The sequence below is a fragment of the Plecotus auritus genome (assembly GCF_963455305.1).
Source record: "Plecotus auritus genome assembly, chromosome: 3".
Lineage (NCBI taxonomy): Eukaryota > Metazoa > Chordata > Mammalia > Chiroptera > Vespertilionidae > Plecotus > Plecotus auritus.
The window spans coordinates 132,101,986-132,118,050 of NC_137772.1; the positions used below are offsets into that span (position 1 = coordinate 132,101,986).

The following is a 16,065-nucleotide window of genomic DNA, read 5'->3' on the forward strand; positions in this document are numbered from 1 at the left end:
AACTCTGATCCCATAATCCATTCTAGGATAGAACCTTTATATCTTTATAACATCTTAGTTTATAAATAAAAGGATCAGTGCCAATACATTCAAGAGAGAAAGACAGATTGTACCATTGCACTATTTCCACATCACTGAAGAAACATCCCCAGTCCACAAGACCTCAGATAAAAGGGGAGCGCTCTCCCTCCCAGGAGCAGGTCGGCGTCTTTCCCTTCCTCCACAGGTATGCATCCCCTAAATTCTCAAAGACCACACTAGACTTGCAACCAGGGAGCAATGAGCCCTAGCAGCTGGTCCTAGGCAAACCCCCTGAATGTGTCCCCAAGGCCCTCTTTTCTCTGACTTATTAATGAGTCAAAGCACCCCAGCCTAGGCTCATTTCCCCACCTAGTCTCTCTCCTATTGCTTCTTCTATCCTAGGCCCTTCCTTGTTTCACTGTCCCCAGCTTTAATAAACGTCCTCTAAAAAAAAAAAAGAGGGAAGTCACAGGCATGAGTCTACAGGAACTGAGTAGGTCATTGAGGACAGGACATTGTGGACGCCACTCATTCATAGGGTCATCAGGACTAGGAGCCAACTCCACGGCACATAACACACATTCAGCAAGTTAAAATGATTCATGCATCTAAAAAAAAAAATAAAAATAAAAGACCTTAGATAAAAGGAAAGCTGCACACTTCGAGGCTCATGGTAACACTGAGCAGACTGTGCACTGCATAGCAAGAAGGGGTACCATTCATTTCATAGGCTAGTATACTTGCATTGATTTCAAAAAGAACATTTTGCTCTGGCCAGTGTGGTTGGAGTGTCGGCATGTGCACCAGCAGGATCTTGGGTTCGATTCCTGGTCAGGGTATATATCTATGTTGCGGGTTCGATCCTTAGTTGGGGTATGTACAGAAGGCAACCTATCTATGTTTCTCACATTAATGCTTCTCTCTCTTTTTCTCTCCCTCTCTAAAAATCAATAAAAACATATCATCCGGTGAGGATTTAAAAAAACAACCTGCCCAACCGGCGTGGCTCAGTGGTTGAGTGTCGACCTATGAACTAGGAGTTCACAATTCTATTCCTGGTCAGGGCACATGCCCGGGTTGTGGGTTCGATTCCCAGTGTGGGGTGTGCAGGAGGCAGCCGATCAATGGTTCTCTCTCATCATTGATGTTTCTATCTCTCTCTCCCTCTCCTTTCCTCTCTGAAATAAAAAATATATATTTTTAAAAAGTACATTTTTCTTTCACAATTTGCAAAATATTTATATAGTGACATTCTAGTACTTGCAGGTGCTTATTCACATTTTAATTTTCTAAGCATGTTACTGTGTTAATTTCTTTTCCAGAACCAAGACTATAGTCCACATCTTCTACTACAATGTGCTGCCATCAATATAAGGTAATTTTGTAATGTTAAAAAATAGTTTTATCTGTTAAAAATTGTGCTTTGTTGATTTTAATAGATATATAGAATACTCTACCATTATGTAAAATTGTGCAATCTTATTTAGATGTACTTTGACAAAGGAAAGGGCTGTCTCTTTTATAAGACATCTGATATGGCCCTAAAAATGATCGTCACATTCATGACATTTGCCATCTGCCCTTTCCGCTTTGCCTCCTCCCTTTCCTTTATATCTAGGTTTCCTCTACCTTCAAATCTCAGTTTTACTTCTACCTACTATCTCATCAAGCCTCTCTCCCTTCCCCATCAATCAGTAGATGCTATTCAACCCCCTCCCCCCCGCAAAGATATCTCCTAAGGCTTTATTTTCCCTTCTACTTTCTGACCAGTCTCTTCCTATCATTGTCAACACTTTATCTAGCCCAGGAGCTTTCCAGAGTGACTCCTCTGACCCCACCCCCGTATTGACCAGGGAAACCTTGCAGGGTTCTCAAGAACTAAGGGTCCTTTAAGAGGCGAGAGTGGAAGCAGTGTGGTATAATGGGGAGAGCACCTGGAAGCAGGTTTGTTTTTGACTTAATGCAAAGTCGGCTCAATCTTCATCCCAGCCACAGTCTGCTTAGGAAAGTAGGCCACCCGAGCCCTTCCAAGGCTGCGGGCAGGGTGCAGAGGTCAAACTTCCAGGGAAGGCCGAGGGGTGCTTTGAGAAAAAAAACGACGTCAGGACAGGGGGTTAGATGCAGAAAAAATTTGCACTCTCGCTCAGACCTCCTTCCTGAGTGGCCCCAAACCTCCACTCTTGTCCCACGTCCCGCTGCTAGACCCCCTGACCGCGGCCCCCGACCTTGTTCCCTGCGGGCGCCCAAACCCGGCTTTAGCCTCCATTCCTCGGCTCCCGCTCACCTTCCGACTGCAGTCGCTGTCGCCGCTGGGCTGTGGCTCCTAGGGCGGGCTCCGGGCTCCTCCAACCCAGGGGCCGAGCCAGGGCGCCGGGCAGGGACTCGCGCTAGGCCCGCCGGATCCCCGGCGGTGCGGGAGGGGTGGGGAATCCCGGGGGATCCCGGGAGGGGAGGGGGTCCCGGGCCAGGGGCCGGGGGTGGGGTCGGGCACCGGAGCTTTCAGTTTGTTCCGCTGTTTAAAATTGGCGCCGGCGGAGCGTTGCGGTCACGTGACGGAGCGTCGCCAATCGGCGCCGGCCCTTGTCTCCGCGTTCCGGGCTCGAACGCGGCGGTGGCTGGGGGGGATCAGCGGCCCCGACGCCTCCCGGCGGGTAAGGCGGCTGTGCCGGCTCGTGGGGAGGGAGCGGCTGCGGGAGGCAGGGAGGGCGCCCCGGGGCTCCGGCGGTGGCAGGACCTGGGGCTCTGGCGGCTCCTGGGGCGTCCCCCTCTCCCTAGTACAGCCCCATCGCCCTGAGCACCCAGGCCCTCCGCCGCCTCCCTCGGGATCGGCCTGCCTTTAAGGAGTCTTCCCTGGTTGTTTCCATGTACCAACAGCCAACGATCGTCTACTTCCCCCGACCATATCGAGAGTCTGAGGGCAGCATATTCTCTTAATCAAGTTTCCAACATTTTAAATTAAAAACTATGTTATTTATTGGTTTCAGAGAGGAAGGAAGAGGGAGAGATAGAAACATAAAGGATGAGAGAGAATCATTGATCGGCTGCCTCCTGCACGCCCCACATTGGGGCTCGAGCCCGCAACCCCCCCCCCCCACCACCGCATGTTCCCTGCCCGGGAATGAACCGTGATCTCCTGGTTCATAGATCGATGCTCAACCACTGAGCCATGCCAACCAGGCAAGTTTCCAACATCTTAAAAAAATTACACACTATAAACCCTACCTTAGCTCCAGATCTTCAAATACTGATGTCTCATCCACCACCATCCCTCAAACTAATCTTTTCTATACAGTATTGCTAACTTATTCAACAAATTTTGTTGAATAACTACTGTGTTCCAGGCCCTGCTAGGATACAATGGCAGAGGAGGCTTGCGTTTACAGTCTAATGGAAGGAAAGAGGGAGCACAGAAGTTTTTGAAGGCTCAAATAAACTAATGGAGCCCGGCTGGTGTTGCTCAGTGGTTGAACATCCACCTACCAACCAGGAGGTCACAGTTAGATTCCTGGTCAGGGCACATGTTCAGGTTGCCGGGTAGATCCTAGTTGGGGGCATGCAGGAGGCAGCCAATCAATGATTCTCTCATCATTGATGTTTCTCTCCCTTCCTCTTTTAAATCAATAAAAATATATTTAAAAAAATATGCTAGTGGAGAGTTATAGCTGTGAAGTGATAAGTTAGAGGTCAGTGATAACTTTGAGTATCTATAATAAGGAGATCTTGCCTTGGTAGGTCAGGGAAGGCTTTTCTGATGAACTAAAGCTTGGTGAGATCTGATGTCTTTATGCAAAAAAGGGAGAGAAACCCTCAAAGCAAAGGGAGTAAGGTGTGAAAGGTGTACTGGAGGGAGCATGGTGAGTACAAAGGCTTTTTAAAAAGGTCTCTGCAGGGAGTGCCAGAGTGGATTAGGGTAGAACAGTTAGGCTACTCTAATTATCAATGCCTGGATTGTTGGAACTTGAAGGGTGGGGGTGGGGGGGGGAGGTGGGGAGAGAGACATGGAGAGGATAAAGGGGCATTCTTGAAGACATGTTGAAGAGGTATTGGGTCAAATGGGAGAGGGGAAAGGGAAATGCTAAGGTTTCTGGATGTGTAACTGAATGAATTATACCATTTCCTGAGCAAGGGCCCTGGAGGATAGTCACTTTTGTGGCAGGGGTGCAGGGGAAATGATCATGAATCCAGTTTTAAACATATTAAATTTGAAGTGCATTTGAGACATCTAAGTTGCTGTTAAATAGACAGCGGGATATATGAGTCCTGAGTGTGGAGAATTCTAAGCTAAATATATAAATACTCTGTCATCTACCTGTAGGTGGTTATTGAAATGTTTGGCTCCAAAGCACAACCAGAGGGAAAGGCCTCAGAAAGCAAAAGGGGCCCAGCTAGCCTGGCTCAGTGGTTGAGCGTCTACTATGTATGAGCCAGGTCAGGACACGGGCTCGGGTTGCGGGCTCCATCTCTGGTGTGGGGCATGCAGGAGGCATCCTGATTGTTTCTATCTCTCTCACCGTCTCCCTTCCTCTCTGAAACCAATAAAAATATATTTTAAAAAAGAGAGAGCAGCCGAAACCGGTTTGGCTCAGTGGATAGAGCGTCGGCCTGCGGACTGAAGGGTCCCGGGTTCAATTCCGGTCAAGGGCATGTACCTTAGTTGTGGGCACATCCCCAGTGGGAGGTGTGCAGGAGGCAGCTGATCGATGTTTCTCTCTCATCAATATTTCTAGCTCTCTATCCCTCTCCCTTCCTCTCTGTAAAATATCAATAAAATATATTTTAAAAAAAAGAGAGAGAGAGCAAAAGAGACTTGACCTCTAATTACAGAAGAAAGAAGGGGATGGCTGCAGATATATGCAGGTTTGCACGATTTCTGGAAAATGAATGTCCTTTGATGTGTCCTGTATTCTTTGTGAAGTAGGAAATTTATTGATAAAGAGAGTTCTAAAGTTTTAAGAAAGTGGAAAAGTTTTAAGATAATCTTTGTGGAAAACAAGTTGATACATAAATATAGTAGGATTGTGACACAACAGTAGTGTCCACTTGAGGCTGGTTAATTTCAACACTTCTCACTGTTACCCTTGCTACCAGTGTCACCTCTCCACTGGATTCCTGCATTATAGCCTTCTGAGTTCCTGCTTCCTTTCTCACCCCCTTTTCCCCAACCATCTTTTCTCACAAAGCATCTCAAGTTATCTTTTAAAAGTATAAATCAGCCTGGCTGGTGTGGCTCAGTGGTTGGGCATTGACCCATAAACCAGTAAGTCATGGTTTGATTCCTGGTCAGGACACATGCCTGGGTTGCGGCTTGATCCCTACTAGGGGACGTGCAGGAGGCAGCCCATTAATGATTTTCTCTCATTATTGATGTATCTAACTATCTCTTCCTCTCCCTTCCTCTCTGAAATCAATAAAAAATATTTTTAAAGTATAAATCAGCCTTGGCTGGGTAGCTCAGGTGGTTAGTGTCTTACTCATATGCCAAGGTTGCGGGTTTGATCCTTGGTCAGGGTACATACGAGAAAAAATCAACCAATAAATGCATAAATAAGTGGAACAACAAGTGTGATACTTCTCTCTCTCCCTTCCTCCCTCCCTTCCTCTCACGCCAATCAATCAATAAAAAACCCCCACTATAAATCAGATTATGTCACTTCTCTGTCCAGAACTTTTCAGTGGCCTCCTATCACATTAGGAATAATCAAATCCAGAGTCCTTAACCTTGCCTATAAAGCCCAGTATCACATGAACTGGTTCTAATCTCCTACCCTCTCCTGGTCAGCCCTGCTGACATTACTGTTTCTTCAAAGAGTCAGGCATATTCCCACATTGTGGTCTTTGCACTTATTATTCCTGCAACCTGGACAATTCTTCGTTCACATCTTTTTTTTTTTTTTTTTAGTAAAGCAAGCGAGACTTTATTGGCCACAGCAAAAGCACATTCAGATGGGATGTTCTTTAAAGCTGGGGACAGTGAAATAAGGAAGAGCTTAGCACTGAAGAAGTAACATGAAAGCCTAGGCTGGGCTGCTCTGGCTCACTGGGAAGTCAGAGAAAAGGGGGCCTTGGAGACAGGTTCAGGGGATTAGCCGTTGACCACTGCTCCTCTGGTTGGGGTCCCTGAAAGTTTAGGAGATGCCTGCCTGTGGGGGAAGAAGAGGAGAAGGGGAAGGTGCGGCATGCGCCCCAGAGGAAGAGTGCATGCCACTCACATCTTTCTATTGTTTGCTTGTTCTCCTTTCTTTTCTTTTTTAAAAATATATTTTTGTTGATTTCAGAGAGGAAGGGAGAGGGAGAGATAGAAACATGAATGATGAGATCATTGGTCAGCTGCCTCCTGCACACACACCCCCACCCCCACTGACTGGGAATCAAACTGTGACCTCATGTTTAAAAGGCGATGCTCGACCACTGAGCCACACCAACTGAGCTTGTTCTTTTTTATTCAGGTCTTTGCTCAAATATCATTTTTTCAGATAAGTTTTCCCTGACAGCCCTGTCTAAAATAACACACAGTCAGCTCAATCCCTTATCCTGTTTGATTTTTCTCCATACCTCTTACCACTTCCAACGAAGATGTGTCATAGGGTAGGTATTTGATTTTGTTCTCTGGTATGTATTTCCAGCACCTGGAATAGTACCTAGCACACAGTAGGCACTCAGTAAATATTTGTTGAATGAATAAACAAATAGGTATTAGTTTAAAAGTGTTAGTTTCTTGAGGGTAGAGACCCCCCCCTTTTCTTTTTTTTTTTTCAAATATATATTTTATTGATTTTTTACAGAGAGGAAGGAAGAGGGATAGAGAGTTAGAAACATCGATGAGAGAGAAACATCGATCAGCTGCCTCTTGCACACCTCCTATTGGGGATGTGCCCGCAACCAAGTTACATGCCCTTGACCGGAATCGAACCTGGGACCTTTCAGTCCGCAGGCTGACGCTCTATCCACTGAGCCAAACCGGTTTTGGCCCCCCCCTTTTCTTAACCTGTATCTCCACTGCCTAGTGACATAAATCAGGGTATTTTTGTTGTTGTTGTTGTTGACTGAAAAACTGAATTATGAATGTATAGTGGAACCAATCTGCCTTCTGTGGTTTTCTAAGTCTAGCATGCTCAGTTGCACCTCCCACTTACCTCTCTACCTATTGCATTCAAACTTCTGTCCCACCATTACATTGACAAAGCTTGTATTAAAATTGATCTGGTTAGCTCTAACCAGCTTGGCTCAGTGGATAAAGCGTCGGCCTGCAGACTACAGAGTCCCGGGTTCGATTCCGGTCAAGGGCTTGTACCTTGGTTACGGGCACATCCCCGGTGGGAGGTGTGCAGGAGGCAGCTGATCAATGTTTCTCTCTCATCCACATTTCTAACTATCTCTCTCCTCTCTGTAAAAAATCAATAAAATATATTTTAAAAAAATTGATCTGGTTAGCCCTGACTGGTATTCTCAGTGGTTAGAGCATTGGCCTGTGTACTGAAGGGTCTTGGGTTCAATTCCTGGTCAAGGGCACATACCTCAATTGCAGGTTCACTTCCCATCCCTCCCCCCCCCCCACCGCACCCCCAGTTGGGGTGTGTTTTGGAGGCAACCAATCGCTGTGTCTCTCTCACATCAATCTCTCTCTCTCCCCTGCAACTCTCTCCCTCCCTCCCTCCCTCCCTCTCTGAAAAAAGTAATGGGAAAAATATCCTCGGGTGAGGATTAACAACAACAACAACAAATAAAATAGATCTGGTGACTAGAGTCAGTGGATACTTTTTCAGACTTTTTATTACTTTCTGGGTCCTGTTGATCCTGCCTCTGTCTCCAGCCTCCCATCTCCACTGACAACTCAGGTTCAGGCCTCACCATTTTTCACTTAGGTAACACAGTACCTCCTAAAAGTGGTCCTCTTACTTCCAGGGCACTTGTTTTCTCTTTTCACACTGTTGCCAGGATGACCTGTTTAAAAGACAAAGAAAACAAAAACCAATTATGACATTTATAAGACAATTAAAAATTTGAACATTTGGTAATACTAATGGGAATGATATAATGATTGGGAGTATCATATTTTCTTCAAATAATACAGGGGAAGGGGATGTGGTTAGGGGTGTGGATGGGTTGATGGTTGTTGGAGTTAAGTGATGGGTATATAGGGGTTCATTATATTATTTAGTCTACTTTTGTGTGTGTTTAAAATGATCTGGGGCCCTAGTTGTTTTGGCTCAGTGGATAGAGCATCGGCTTACAGACTGAAGTTTGATTCCAGTCAAGGGCACATGCCTGGGTTGCGGGCTCGATCCCCAGTAGGGGGCGTGCAGAAGACAGCAGATCAATGATTCTCTCTCATCATTGATGTTTCTATCTCTCTCTTCCCTCTACCTTCCTCTCTGAAATCAATAAAAATATATTAAAAAACATAAAAATGAAATGATATGGGATGAAAAGTTTAAAAAATCCAAGTGTGATCATATCTTTTTGTTTGAAATTCTTCAATGACTACTTGGGCTAAAATCCAAACTCATATGATACACCAGATTTTTCTTTAAAAAAATGTTTTTATTGATTTTAGAGAGAGAGAAATGGGGGGGAGAGGGGGGGGGGAAAGATACTCCCGTATGCACCGGACCTGGTACATGAATCTGAAATCTGGGCATGTGCCCTGATTGGGAATCGACTGGCAACCTTTCTGTGCATGGGTGATGCCCAACCGAGCCACACTGACCAGAGCACGCCTGGTTTTTCTGAACTAACCCTGACACCATGTCCAGCTTCCGTTCTTGCCATTCATCTCTTCATACCTGTGTCCAGCTACATGGGGTTTGTGATTCCCTGAATTCATATGCTCCTTCACATTCTTTGTGCTTTGTGTGCACTGCTCCTCAGCCTGGAGTGCCCGCCCTGCTTTCCCATGCCCTTTATACCTAGGTCAGGTGTCACCCTCTCCAGAAAGCCTCCCTTGGGATGAGTGGAAGCACTGGCCCTATTATTGTAATTATCTCTCCTGCTGTTGGACTCTCAGCTCTTTGAAACAGGGACAGTCTGACTTCTGTGTCCCACAAGTGCTTGGCACTCAATAAATGATCGTAGAATAAATGATTTTTTCATTGTTAAATTCTCAACACCAGCATGACACTTAGCACATGCTCAATAAGTGTTCATTGAACAGATGTTGCATGTGAACTACTGTTTTTTTGTTTGTTTTGTTTGGAACTACTGTTGTTAACTTGATGGTATAGGTTAGGAAGCTGTACTTCCCACATCTTTCAGTAGGAGTGGTAAGTTGATAGTAGAACAGACTAGCAGAGTATGAGTAAGAGCTTTTGTTTCTTCTCTGCAGGCATGGGTTGGAATTGGAGCCTCTCCTGGTACTTGACTACACCCAGCACCATGTGGCTACTAACCGCTCTTCAATCACCTATTGATGCCTCCCAGAAAAAAACGCCGCCAAACATCCCAGAAAGCCCAGCTGCTATTCCACCAACAGCCCCTGGAGGGCCCCAAACACCGCTATAGATCGCCACAGCTTCCCATCACCCACACTAGACAGGTGTCCAGCAAGCCCATTGACCACAACACCATCACTTCCTGGGTAGGCCATGGGATTCATACTTTGGCTTTTACTCTGTTAGGCTTCTCAAAATACTCATTCTTCTGCTCCTTGAACCAGGGCCTTCAAAGAATAAGATTCATGGGGCAGGGACGAGGCAATATACCCTTTCTGTCTCGTCACCCATCTCTTCTACAATATCTTCTTTTCTAATTTCAAACTGAACTCAGAAAGTTCAACCTGGATTGGTTGGAATTGGAGTTTTCCCTCCCACCCACCACATTCCTCTGAAAGAGCTTAGTATAAAAATTTCACTATCAAGTAGCTGGGTGAGAAAATCCAGATAAATGGCAAAACCAGTAAAAAATAAGATTGTTTCCTGAGCTAATTACTCTGTTTACTGTTTAATAGATTGAACCTCGAAAAAAACACACAGAAATGGCCTATGTCATATTTTGACAGTTTAAAAGCCCATATAGCTACTGTATGTCTGGGAAGTAGTATAGCAAAAGGACCAGACTAAAGCATAACATCCTCTTAGGAGTGCTTAATAAATATAAATTGCTTGGGATTGCTTAGGAGAGACATATTTGCTCATGGTTGCAGAAGAAACATAAATGTTAGAATCCAGTGGATGAGAATAATAATGAACATTTATTACATGCCAGCTCCTGTGCTATTTGCTTTCAATCTACACTCTCCCTATTCTTGCATTCAGCCATTCATTCTTTACCTGGGGCCTTTGTGCAGGCATTCTGCTAGGTGCTGGGATCAATGGTGAATAAGACTGCTGGTCTCTGCCCTCAAAGTTTAAAGATAGTTAAACAAGTTGCAGCTGTATAGTGTGATAAAGAAAAAGAGGCATTGTCCCCTTTCTTACACATGAGGAAACTGAAAGCCGGAGAGATCAAATAGATTGCCCAAGCTCATATCCCTTTCTATTAATATCCCATTAAACAGGTATTTTTGTTTTGTGTCCCTTACAATAGTGGGTTCCATTTATTTATCCTCACCTGAGGATATATATTTTTTTCATTGATTAAAGTAATTTTTTTTATTGACATGAAGAGAGAATCTTCGATGGGCTTCCTCCTGCACACCCCCTACTGGGGATTGAGCCCGCAGTCTGGGCATGTGCCCTGACTAGGAATCCAACCATAACCTCCTGCTTCATGGGTCGACACGCAACCACTGAGACACACCGGCCATGCTCATTGATTTTTTATTTTATTTTAGTTTTTTTAGAGAGAGTGAAAGGGAGGGAAAAGGAAAGAAGGGGGGAGAGAGAGAGAGAGAGAGAAACATTGATGTGTAAGAGACACATCGATTAGTTGCTTCCGGCTTTCACCCCAATAGGGGGGCCATGGATTGAACCTGCAACTGAGGTACGTGCCCTTGATCAGGAATTGAACCTGTGACCCTTTGTTATTAGGGTCAACCCTCTAACCACTGAGCAAAATTGGCCAGGGCTATAGTGAGTCCCATTTAGGATTCTGGTCTCTGGTCATTTGGTATAGTTTCTTCCCTTAGGTTTGTTCTTGGTATGTAGCTGTCCTCACCTTTTTTTGTTTTTGACCCTTAGGTATCACCTCAGTTTGATACAACAGCAGAAAGCTGGTTCCCAGCCAACAGGAAAGGGTCACATCATCACCGAGACCAGGCAAGACATTCAAATCGAAAATCTGCCACCTCCAAGTTTCCACATCTAACATTTGAGACTCCACAGTCTTCTTCTAGTTCAGCCACACTTGGAGGCCCCTTAATCCAGCAGTGCCCCAATCATTCAGTAAAGGACATTTCCGAAAGGCCCTTAGTTCCAATGCTCAGTCCCCCAAGCTGTGGGGAAATGTCAGCACATGCACTTCAAAACTTACCTTATATGTTCATTGCACCTGATATCCAGACCCCAGAGTCATCTTCTGTGAAGCAGGGGCTGCTTCCCCAAGATCAGAAGGAAAACAGCCTGCCAAGCTGCTCCCTTCACACTAGCACTCCTGAGAGCCCAGAGCCTGGGCCTGTTCTGGTTAAAGACACCCCTGAGGAGAAGTATGGGGTGAAGGTCACGTGGAGGAGACGACGGCACCTGTTCACTTACCTCAGGGAGAGAGGGAAGCTCAGCAAAAGCCAGTTCCTTGTGAAAAACTGACTGGATTTCTCAGATATCAGTAATCTCAAGAAATTGATTGCTGTTGTTCATAGAGTTGCTAAAGTTACTTTTCTGACTTACAGAAGAGTTCATCAATAGAATAAAATGGAAATAATACCAATAACATCAAGAAAAAAGGTATTTTAACCAGTTCCAAGATTTGCTTTTTAAAATTTATAAACAGTTTTTAGTGTTTTGTATTTTTCTTGTATTAACTGTTTAAAATTTTAAAATATCTTGTATAACTGTTTAAATTGTGTTTAAATAAATGACTGCAGAAAGTTTTGAGAGAACCCTGTTTCTGACTGCCAATAATGCAGCAACACTGCCTCCGCCACTAAAGGTCTTAATTGTTTGATTTAACCACTACTCACTAATCCTTTAATCACCTCAAACTAATTCATTGCACATTTTTGAGTACCAACTCTGTTGTGCTCAGTGGCAGCTTCCTCTATGACCCGATGGAAGAAATCAAAGCAAACTCTGACTTTATATTTGTAGTTGAGCCGCCACCTGTGCAACTTTGGTTCTTCTGCAGAAAGGCAAGATGACGGAAGGCAGCCAAAACCGGTTTGGCTCAGTGGATAGAGCGTCAGCCTGCGGACTGAAAGGTCCCAGGTTCGATTCCAGTCAAGGGCATGTAATTTGGTTGCGGGCACATCCCCAGTGGGAGGTGTGCAGGAGGCAGCTGGTCGATGTTTCTCTCTCATCGATGTTTCTGACTATCACTCTTCCTTCCTCTCTGTAAAAAATCAATAAAATATATTAAAAAAAAAAAAAAAGATGACGGAAGGCAGCAAGCCCTGTTTTAGTGGCTACTGTAGAATCAGAGAGATAAAGGGGACATACTTGGGTTTGCTGTTTTGATTTTTTATTTCCAACCAAAAAAAATCTATAAATATTAAATAGAGTGACAAAATGATTTCTTGGAGTAACTGTTTAAAATGTATGTAAATAGCCCTATCCGGTATGTATGGCTCACTTGGCTAGGCATAGTTCTATGTACCTAAAGGTCACCAGTTCGATTCCTGGTCAGGCCACATGCCTGGGTTGTGGGCTCAGTCCCCTGTAGGGGGTTTGCAGGAGGCAGCTGATCATTGTTTTGCTCTCACATTGATGTTTCTCTCTCTAATAATCAATAAAAATAATTTTTTAAAAAACGAGTAACTTAAAATGTATGTAAATAGCCCTGGCCAGGTAGCTCAGGTGGTTGGAGTGTTGTCCCTTATAGCAAAAGGTTGCAGGTTTGATACCCGGTCAGGGCACATAACTAGGTTGTTGGTACCTAGGTTTAGGGTTCAAGCCCCCATGGGGTGGGTACAGGAGGCAACCAATCAATGTTTCTCTCTTGTCCTCTCTATCTAAAATCAATATTAAAAAATCCTCAAGTGAGGGTTTTTTAAAAAAGTATATAAATAAGTGTGGGAACTTTTCAGAGAACACTACTTCTTACTATTGTTGAACTGCCCAGTTAACAAAATGTCTTCATTGTGCTTTCACCATACAAACAGCATCTCACTCAGCTTTAGGAACCTACTCTGTCAGGTCCAGGCCAAGGTAGACAAGCAAGGATTGTTCTTTTTATTTTATAGATGGGAATTTAAAGCACAAATAATGAACCATGTTCAGGGTCACAGCGAATGGAGGCTGACCCAGCCAGTGCAAAGCTCTGCTGTCCTAGCTTGTGCCCGGTTCTAGCCTTAGAAATGCAAACCCAACGTGGAAACAACTTTGACCTTGTAATATTATTAATTAAACTCAAGTGCGATAACTTTCTTAAGTTCTGTAAATTCTAATATTACAGACCTCAGGTAGCGGTCCCTCCCGGTGGTCTGTGTACACACCATGGGGGTGCGGGGAGGCCGCTCAGTTTGTGGGGGCTGGGCGGCTCCTCTGACCCACTTGCTTCCCAGCGGGGGAAACATTCTCAGTCCCTGCCCGCACCGTGGTCCAGGCACCCAGCCCTAGCGCGTCATCCCCGGTCGGGCGCAGGCGCCTCTGACTTGGAGTTCCTACGCCCCTTAGAACCCCACCCCGCCACGCCGGACGGCGGAAAGAGCCAATGAGAGAGGAGCGGCTGGTCCGTGGGCCAATTGGCGGTGGCAACAGTGCGGGGTGCGGTTGCCAGGGGGCGGGGCCCGGACACGCGCCAGGCTTGCCACCCCAGCAGCGGAGTCGGGAATCTGGTTGGTGGTGGCTACTTTCTGAGCGGCGGGAATGGAGGCGTCGCGCTGCCGCCTCGGACCCAGCGGGGACAGGTCAGAGAGGGGTATGGCTGGTCTCGTCTTGAGCGGGGAAGAGGACAGAAGCTAGACAGTGCAGTCCTCTCCGGGCTCTCTGAAGGAGAGGGCGGTGTGCTCAGGTAGGGGAGGGTGGGGCTGATTTGGAGCCCCCTCGCTCCTCTGCCACGGAGGATCCTCTTTTCCCAGGGCGGCAGTGGGGAGCGGCGGCTCAGCATCCTGCTCCGGGATCAGGGACTTCAGTTCCTGCTTGGGAAACTCTTGGAGTTTTCGTTTCGAGCTCGCCTTGCCCTCTGTGGGCCTCGCTTTCTCTAAACGCGTTAGTCCTGTGCTACAGGCACCGCTTCGGACTGTCATAACAGATTGGTAGAAGTCTTTTCCTGGGTCCTGGAAGCGGAAGGTTGCGGGTGGTATTTAATAATTTGCTCTAATGCCATTGCTTTAATGGGCTGAAAATGCAAAAGTATTCTTTTGCTGCTATTTGCTTTGTAGTAATTATCTCTTATTCAAGATTAGCTGTCTTATTTGCAACATACGCGCCCCCCCCCCCCCCAACCTTGTTTGTGCTCCTCTTTCTCGGCCATGTCCCTTTTTCTCTCTCTGCCAGAAATAAAACGATCCGAAATCTCAGCCTTTCAATTGTTGTTTGCCAGGTTAATGAAAAGTTAATGGGGAGTGGCGTGAAATCATTGGCTTAAAACTTTGGCATTGTCTGAAGATTCAAATCATATACACCAACTGTATCCCCCCTTTTTTATTCCATACCACGGCAAATAAACATTTAGTGTGTAAGGATTTAGTCTGATACTTAGAGTAGTAGATATGTAAATAATTCTAAACCATTTAAAAACGTTGTCAGGAGCCCTGACTGGTGTGATTAGAACATCGGCCTGCACACAGAAGGGTCTCAGGTTCGATTCCTAGTTAAGGGCAGTACCTGGGTTGCAGGTTCCATCCTGGCCCTGGTGGGGGCGCGTGCATGCGTCTTTTCTCGCATAGATGTTTCTCTCCCCCCCACCCCCCGCCCCTTCCTCCCTTTAACTCTCTCTAATAATCAGTGGAAAAATTATCCTCGGGTAAGGATTAAAAACAAAAACAAACAAAAAATCATTTTCACGGGGGAGGCACCCATTTTCCTCTTTCATCAGTTTTCTGTATGTGATAACTATGCTCTGCGAAATTTGTTCACTGCACTTTTTTTTCAGGCAGGGAGAAAGTCTACATTTACAAGTAAAAATATGGAGGTGTTAGGAGGAGGTAAAGTTAAAATTGAGCATCTTCGTTGAATTCAGATGGTCTTTGTTCGGTTGTAGGCACTCAATAAATCTTAATTAAATAAATTTAAGGCAATACATTTTTTAAAAAATATATTTTATTGCTTTTTTACAGAGAGGAAGGGAGAGGGATAGAGAGTTAGAAACATCGATCAGCTGCCTCCTGTACACCTCCTACAAGGTACATGCCCTTGACCGGAATTGACCCTGGGACCTTTCAGTCCGCAAACCGATGCTCTATCCACTGAGCCAAACCGATTAGGGCAAGGCAATACATTTCACGGTTTGATATGACTCACGATTTTTGGGGGGGAAAAAGTGGAATTGACTTTGAAATTGAGAATGGCTAATTTATGGGATCTAAAGTTTAAAAGGATAATTTTAATGTTCTCCCCTTTTTTTCTTCCCAAAGAAACCAGCTCTTTAATTTAGATATTGACATCAAAGGGTAACATGTGAGTCACCAAATGTTTCTCCTGCCCTAGGTAATATTAGTGCAGCCTCTATTACTGTTTAACTCATTTGTTGTTGAGAGGAAGTGGAATGTCTCATGCTTTATTGGCTCCAGGTTGTGTGTTTAATGTTTTTCATGAAATACATGGCTAGAGCTTTTGACATTAATACCTTTTTATTGTGAAGTATATATCACTTTTAAGTTTCTTGTGATTTTTTTTCTTCTTTGAATTATGTGACTGTTTTACCATGAGGCAGATTTCTTTTCAACAAAGTAGAAAAATTATTAAAAAATAAACTTCAAATACTTTCCTATGCCTGAATTATTTAGTGAAAATTGGAGATGGAATTTGAAACAATACTGAGAACCTTTGATGAGGCTAGGCATTTGATATAGAT

General features: G+C 44.9%; 2 protein-coding genes across 2 annotated transcripts in view; both read left to right on the forward strand.

The window, feature by feature from the left end:
* The first annotated feature begins 2,617 nt into the window (after positions 1–2,617).
* On the forward strand, positions 2,618–11,989 carry RHNO1 (RAD9-HUS1-RAD1 interacting nuclear orphan 1). Its single transcript, XM_080660797.1, has 3 exons — positions 2,618–2,672; positions 9,344–9,595; positions 11,136–11,989. Exons 2-3 carry the CDS (start codon positions 9,428–9,430, stop codon positions 11,697–11,699), a joined length of 732 nt encoding a protein of 243 aa, XP_080516923.1. The 5' UTR covers positions 2,618–2,672; positions 9,344–9,427; the 3' UTR covers positions 11,700–11,989.
* A 1,854-nt stretch (positions 11,990–13,843) lies between these two features.
* The window catches only part of TULP3 (TUB like protein 3), a 98,526-nt gene continuing 96,304 nt past the window's right edge, over positions 13,844–16,065 (forward strand). The window contains exon 1 of the mRNA XM_080662711.1: positions 13,844–13,957. Within this exon, the coding sequence (XP_080518837.1) occupies positions 13,917–13,957 (41 nt within the window). The 5' untranslated portion in view covers positions 13,844–13,916. The remainder of the gene's footprint in view (positions 13,958–16,065) is intronic.

What these genes read in the sequence shown, in the direction of transcription:
- RHNO1 (XM_080660797.1), top strand. Translation starts at nt 9,428, where the DNA reads ATGCCTCCCAGAAAAAAACGCCGCCAAACATCCCAGAAAGCCCAGCTG. An exon ending in ACAACACCATCACTTCCTGG is followed by an intron (nt 9,596 to 11,135) that starts GTAGGCCATGGG and finishes TTTGACCCTTAG; the next exon opens with GTATCACCTCAGTTTGATAC.